The 7,604-nt window shown below is 42.1% G+C and overlaps 2 protein-coding genes across 2 annotated transcripts in view; one reads left to right on the top strand and one right to left on the bottom strand.

Moving 5' to 3' along the window:
• Window positions 1–7,246, bottom strand: part of kidins220b (kinase D-interacting substrate 220b) — a 294,629-nt gene extending 287,383 nt beyond the window's left edge. Inside the window, exon 1 of the mRNA XM_078399227.1 lies at window positions 7,243–7,246. Within this exon, the coding sequence (XP_078255353.1) occupies window positions 7,243–7,244 (2 nt within the window). The 5' untranslated portion in view covers window positions 7,245–7,246. The remainder of the gene's footprint in view (window positions 1–7,242) is intronic.
• rnf144ab (ring finger protein 144ab) overlaps window positions 450–7,604 on the top strand; it is a 53,400-nt gene continuing 46,245 nt past the window's right edge. Inside the window, exon 1 of the mRNA XM_078399235.1 lies at window positions 450–637. The gene's annotated coding sequence lies outside the window, so the exon portion shown is untranslated. The remainder of the gene's footprint in view (window positions 638–7,604) is intronic.

Below are 7,604 nucleotides of genomic sequence, written 5' to 3'. Positions count from 1 at the left end.
AATCGAAGGTAGACACAGAATGTTGGAGTAAGGTCAGCGGGACAGGCAACATCTCTGGAGAGAAGGAGTGTTTTTTACCGATGCTGGCCAGGGTTGCTCACTGATTTAGTTGGTGCAACCCTGCTGCAGGCTGAGCGCGAGCCGCCGCCGCCGCCGTCTCCCGGGCCGTACAGGCGCGAGCCGCCCGGACCCCGCCGCGTTCTCACCGCCGCGTTCTCACCGCCGCCTAGCAACGCTCCGGAAGCGTTCTATTCCGATTGTCTGTCCCTGTGCACGCGCGGCCCCCGCCCCGCCCGCCCGCTCATGCGCCTCCAATGGCCGGCGAATCAACAGCGCTGCTCGCAGTGGGGCTCCTGACATGACGCAGCCGACCGCTGATGGAGTGCAATCACTGTGGTGCTCGGCTTGCCGGATGCAGGCACTGTCACCTCTGCAGACAGTAACGTGAGAGAAAAATCATTGCACAAGCTCCGTGCCTCCCTCCCCCCGGATTATTTTTGGAAAAGAAGCGGGAGCAGTTGAGTGTGTCCCCCCTCCTCTCCTCCCCTCCCCTCCTCCTCTCAGCTTCCCTGGGCAGCCGGAGATTAGCTGCTGCCTCGATAGGATTTGCAACTGGTCCTCGAACAAAGAGACAAAGGTGGGTCTTGCGTCTTATTAAAATACAACCCCGAATGTCTGTGGCGCGACGAGACCGGATTGCAATCTGTAGTATCTGTGCATGGCTCGGGCCCTGTATGATTGTCTTTTATGCAACTAACAACTTGTGCAGTCCTGACGTATCCGCGATAGCGCTGTTACCCATCTAAACTGGGACTTCCAGCAGGCTGAGGCAGTCTTTGCAACGCGTTGGATTGCGAGATGCTACCGAAGGGCCGATACTTTGTTAATGTTACAGTGAGAGACACGTAAGAAGAATTTACACGGAGTAAGCACTGCCACAAAAAAATTAGGAGCGATGTTTTTTCCCACTGTCCCACGTCGTTCAACATTTCATTGGCAACTGCATCTCAATTATAACGTCGGCCAAATGACATGGGTGCTTTGCACCAATGGTGACCAGTTTGTATATTTCTCTTTAGACATTGTACTGAGTACCTTTCTCAGTCAATGACAATACGTTGTAAAACGGGTTAAATTTTCAGTTTTGTATTATATGCAACCATCAAAGTGCCTGGGAGTAACTCCTTGTTAGAACCCAATCATCAATGGCATACTTGGTAGGTTTTTCTCTACCGGTCTAAATATAGATATTATAGAACAAAACATTGACATAGGAATTGGTATATTTCTTATTTGTTCAATCTTTTGCATAACTCAATGACACGAGCCTAGAAATTGGATTAGTTAGCACAATTTAACACGTGTGAGACAAACAAAAAACAATTTTAACCCTTGGATCGGACACTAACGTGCGCTATTTGTGCGAGTGTTTTAAAAATGATTTTCCAGGTTTAAGGCATGCACCAAATTGCATCAATTTTTTGTGCAACACCCATTTCTACCCTTACAGACGTAAATTGAAGCTTAAAGGTAACCTTTGATCTTTGAGGAACGGTGTCAAGTGCAAGGAGGAACGCATTGCACTATTGTTGCCTTTTTTGTTCTTTAACAGAACACCGGGCTGACATTGGGAGACCTGTAGAAGGGTCTCGGTCCGAAACGTCACCCATTCCTTCTCCCCAGACATGCTGCCTGTCTTGCTCAGTTACTCCAGCATTTGTGTCTTTTGTGGGAGACTTACTTGGGCAGCATCATAAGAGATGGCAGGCTGTTCAAAAGTAACTTTTCCAGCATTTAGTTGCTGAGATACTTTCATATCGGGATTTCAGTGAGTATACTATTAGCAGCATCCCTTTATAGCATTGGACATCACTGACACATGTGAAGCACCGTGGGATGACCTTTGACCAGGCTTTAGGGCTGGATCTGTTTAAAGGAGAAGTGCGGAGCAATCTTTTACACAGATGGTGGTGGTTGGCTGGAACCCACTGCAGGGATGATGGTGGTAATGGCAAAAAATGATTGTGGCGTTTAAGAGGCTTTTAGTTAGGCAGGGAATGGAGGTTATTGGAGAGTAAAGAACATGGGGTGGTTAGTGATGTTAAGGTAAAAGATCAGCCATTGATCTTATTGCAGAGTGTGCACAAGAGGTGGAGCGGTCTACTTCTGCCTCTGTTTGATAATGACAATTGGCATCTCCTGCATTAAAGTAATTATTTTTCAGTTGCATGTCCAGCCTGTAACAGAAACTTTAATGGAAAATAAAATCTCTTTTTGTACCTTGTTAATTAAAGCAGACAGGGAACGAAATCATGCAAGGAATAATTAAGCTAGTGATTGATTTTGAGGAGAATTTTGAAGTAGTGAGGGAAGTTAAAAGACAGGAAGAGGTTCAGGCTGCAAATTTATCAGCAGGGCTAAGGATGCTCACTGAAGTTTGGGAGAAGAGGCTAGCATTAAGCAAGAAGGTGTAAGAAAATACACAAAGTTGGGATATGGTGTGCAGTTTGTAGACAAAGACCTTTGCTTCAAAAACAACAGAAAACTGCAGTGGGAACAGTTTAAACGTATTTAATTTCTTACAATGAAATAACATGGCATATTTTAGTAGATGCTTATAACACTGTTAACATCTGTAAAACACACTCGATAATGGTGCTTCAAACATGCCAGATATGACTTGCAGGTTGTACAGTAACTGGAAACTCAAAACAAAACTCTGGTTTCAGTCACGAGTTTGTCTCACATGACTAATGGTTCATACAATTTCTACCTGCTATTTCTCCGTGCCTCAACTTTCCTGGCCTGGATGTGAAGGGCCTATCTTATGGGCCAAAAGTGCTCTGGAGTCCCATGGCAGGACTTGACATGCAGTAACTGATGCAAAAATAAATCAAAATAAGTCACAAATATTTTAAACAGACATAACATGTACACATATTTTAAAATCTTTTGCCAGGCTAACATTTAAGAAGGAACTTAGTTTATTGCCAAGTGTACAGAGAGATAGTGAAAAGCTTGTTCTACGTGCTATCCACTCAAATTGTACTATACATGAGTACCATAGATCCTCTTCTGGAAGGTCTTAGCCATTGTCTGTATAACCCAATTCTGTCAATTTCAATTGAAATCAGTGGGTGACATGCAATGCCAAAAGGTGGTTTTCCCTCCACCATAATTGTCAGGAAATATCAGTTGGAGCAGACTGATGGATTCAGCATTCTGGATCTGTCAATAAGTTTGGTACTCCCATGCTTGACTTGCTGCCCTTCTCAGAACCCACAACACTCGAGCCTAAGCAAGTCATCCTTGATCTTGAGGATTACTTTGGGGAAAAGAAATGTTACTGGTTTAGTCCAAGTCACTGATATTCACCAGAAGCCAGGACCAGTAGATCCCACAAACCTTGTGCAGCTATTAGAATCTGTGCACGCAAAACAAAATACCTGGATTTGTTGGGTCTTCAGTGATTGTAAGATTGAGAATTATCTGGCTAGGAAGATGTAAATGACAGGACTATTAATCTCATTGAATTGTGTGCAGTGTTGTCGATGTAAAGCTACCAAGAGGAGTTGGATTGGGTCGGTACACTTGGGATTAACAATCTCAGATTTACGCAGAGAAAACATTTCTCACAACATTTACTCTGTTGTGATTAGAGCTGTTCTCTCATATGAAAAGAATGCAAATTGGATTTGAAGCCTTTTTGATGTATTGTAACTGTGAATGGCATTCAACTTGATTCCTTGTTGTTGTGCCCTCTGCTATCAAAGCCTGTTCAAATCAAAGCACTTTGGATTTTTTTTAATGTGCAGAGCAAAGTATAGGTGATTTTATTCAAGGTGGACGTGTGATGGTACAATCAGAGATTACCTCCTCTGTTGAACACTTAATTGTACCAAGAAAGTGCTTTCTGTAAATGTGCTCTTGACCATCAGCTCAGTTTTCAATTCAACTCTCTACTCCATTGACACTCTGAACTCTCTATCCTCCTTACCTGTTGCAAACTTAAAAAGCTGCAGATACAAAAGAATTTGCAGAAATATATTGATAGGTGGTGAATGGGCAAAGAGTTAGCAAATGGACTATAATGTAGGAAAATGTGAAGCTGTTTATTTTGGAAGGAAGTATATGGAGCAAAGAAAATCAGAAATCTGCAGAAAAGGATGTGAGTGCCTTTATGCATGTAACCCCACCCACACATGTTACAGGTGTAGAGAAGTTTAATGGAATGTTGAAACTTATTTCAAGGGAAGTCTTACTGTACTGTTCAAGCAACCAGCAATATTACATCTAGAGTCCAGTGCAAAATTTTGGTTGTCCTTTTATTGGAGGTAGTTCAGGGAATATTCACTAGGATGATCCCAGGTGTGGAGGAATTGTCCTACAAGGAATAATTCAAACAGATGGAGCCTCTACTCATTGGAGTTATTATTGGTTTATTATTGTCACTTGTACTGAGATGCAGTGAAAAGCTTTTGTTTGTGTGCTATCCAAATAAACATATAGCACTGTATCTTGAGTCAAAGAGTCATACAGCATGGAAACAGGCATTTCAACCCAACTCATTCAAGCCAACCAAGATGCCCCTATCTTAGCTACTCCCATTTTTCTGAGTTTGGCCTATATATTTCTTATCCATGTACCATCTAACCTTTCTTATCTATGTTACTATCCAACTATCAATTAAATTTTGTTATGACCCTGTTTCAACTGTTTCCTCTGGCAATTCTAAAGAAGGGTCTCGACCTGAAACGTCACCCATTCCTTCTCTCCAGAGATGCTGCCTGTCCCGCTGAGTTACTCCAGCTTTTTGTGTCTAAATTAGTTTCACATGCCTACCACACTCTATGTTAAAAAGTTGCCTCTCAGATTTCTACCTTTCTCGCACCTTAAATTTATGCCTCTGGTTTATGATCTTCCTTATTCGTGATTCCCCTTCCATTAGAAAAGACTCTGTACATTCACCCTATCTATTCCCCTCATGATTTTATATACCATTATAAGATCACCCCTTAGCCTCCTGCACTCCAAGGAATATAGTCCTAGTTTGTCCAACCTCATGTCAAAGAACATGGGAACATCACCAACTCTAAGACTCTTCCTCGTCACGCACCACTTTCCATAAATAAAAGCTGCGGTTTTCAGATTTGTTCTTGGTCATTTGCACTAAATAGAGAATATAATACAGGTTGTGAGTTGTGTTTTTCTTCTTCCAAAATTTATTTTCATTGCGTATTTTTAATGTGCTTTGAAGGGAGTACCATAGTTCAGAATAATAGGTAGATTTCTCAAGCCGGGCCATTGTGCTGAAGTGGATAAATGGCACTAAGATATAAATCATCCATGTTTTGTCCTTTAGAAGGGTCTAAACTGTCTTGTCAGTAGGATGGGAACGCCAGAATAGGTGTAGAATGGAAAGAATCACTGATATGGAAGGTAGGGGTTTAATAAATCAATTTGGAAAATAATGAAAGTGGATTTGGAAAACACTGTTTGTCAGTGTTTAGTGATACATATTTAATGCAAGGAATCGGGTAGATAAAGCAGAGAACTGTGGGCAGAAATGAATGTGCGGAAGAGTGATGGTTTAGCTGTAAATGAAATAAAGCTTACCCTGGCATAGAAATGGCAGCTTAGTGCTCTGATTTACAGGGTTATTCATGTGAAATGAAAACTAGGATTAAACAAAGCTGAAGGAGCAGTATTGGTTGAGGTCATAATTACAGCTGTATAATTAAAGCATAGTATGCTACAGTGATCAACAAATGAGAGTTGCCATGTAAATAAACTGAGAACAAAATGGAGGACGTAAATTGTTGGAGGTATAGGAGAGGTCCATGAAGAGTCAGGCGGAGGTCAAAGGACAATTCTGTCAGCAAACCTCTGGGAAGTGCAAAAATAAAGAGGGATTTCGGATAACCATCTGGGACAAAAATAGTGAAAAAATTTACAGGACATAGAGATCTTCTGAAGAACTATTTTAATTAACACATAGCAAGTCCATCACGAGAGGGGGCAGTTCTGAAGTTGGGTTTTAGAGAATGAAGCTTGGAATTGTTATAAGTCCATTGTGAATTTATCATGTGCATAAGATGGACCAGAAGAAAAATATGGAGGTAGAGTCAATTTTCATGGTCTGATATACGATTTTGTACTGTATGCAGCTTCTTAAGTTTATCAGTGGAACCAAGGATGCAGCTTAAGAGGAGACAAAGTGGCTGCAGATGCTGGAATCTTGAGGAAAAAAGTCAAAGTGCTGGAGGAACTCAGCAGGCCAGGCAGAATCTGTGTAGGGAAATAGAACGATAATGTTTTGATTGAGGATTTTTCTTCAGACTAATGGAGTAGAGGGAAGAAAGCTGGTACAGAGAAGTGAGGGGAAGGGATGGGACAAAAACAGGCAAGTGATGGGTGGATTCAGATGTGGAGGGTTAATTAGTAACAACGGTGAAAAATGAATGAAATGGATGTTGGAACAGGGACTAGCCTTCAGAAGTCATGGTGCGTTGTTAATGTTCTTTGGGTGACTTGCAGTTGTGAATGTAGCCATGCAGATGCAAGTCTACGTACAAGACTACTGACCAGCAGCACTATCAACGTGGTGATGTAGTGCTTTGAGAGGTTGGTGTGATGTCTATCAACTCCTGTGTTAGCAATGACCTGGAACCACTACAATTTGCTAACCACCACAATAGATCAATGGGGGATGCGATCTCGCTGACTCTCCACTATGCCTTGGACTACCTGGGCAATAACAACATGTGGCCAGGCTATTGTTCATCGTCTACAGCTCGGCATTCAACACCACCATTTAGTTCAAATGTGTTATCTGCTCATCCCTGTGCAACTGGATCCTCGACTCCATCAATAGCAGACTACAATGTATGAATTGGCAACAACACTACCTCCTCGATAACCAAATCGTAGGAACACTTTAAGGCTCAGTTCCCTGTTCTGCTCACTGTATACACAATGCTGTGTACCCAGACGGTTCCTATGCCGTCTTTAAATATGTTGAAGGTACTGTTGTTTGACAAATAAAGGTGTTATGATGAATCAGAGTATAGGAAGGAGATTAAAGTCTGATTGAATGGGGGGGCATCAATCTTGCTCTCAATGTCAGCAAGACCAGCTGGTTGTTGACTTTAGATGGGGAAAGCTGAGGATCCACAAACCTGTCTTCATCAACGGTTGATGGTGGAGAGAGACGACAATTTGAAATTCTATGGCGTGCAGTGCATATCTCTGAAGATTTTCCCTGGGTCCAGAACATTGATGCAATCATAAAGAAAGCCCATCAACACCTCTACTTCCTTAGAAGATTGAGTAGATTCGATATGTTAATGGATACTCTCTTGAACTTCCATAGAGAGCAAACAACTGGATGGAACATGGTCTGGTTTGACAACACGTATATTCAGGAATGAGAAATTACAGAGGGTGCTAGCACTGCTCAGTCCATCATAGGTACTAGTCCCACAATTGAATGGATGAAGCGCTGCCAAAAAAAAGGCAGTCAATATCTAAGACCCAAAACATCGTGGCTACGATCTTATTTCATTCCAACCGCCGGGAAGTCTGCAGTCTAAAATTGTAACAAC

The sequence above is a fragment of the Rhinoraja longicauda genome, chromosome 5, assembly GCF_053455715.1.
Source record: "Rhinoraja longicauda isolate Sanriku21f chromosome 5, sRhiLon1.1, whole genome shotgun sequence".
Taxonomy (NCBI): domain Eukaryota; kingdom Metazoa; phylum Chordata; class Chondrichthyes; order Rajiformes; family Arhynchobatidae; genus Rhinoraja; species Rhinoraja longicauda.
This window is presented reverse-complemented; position numbering and strand designations above follow the sequence as displayed.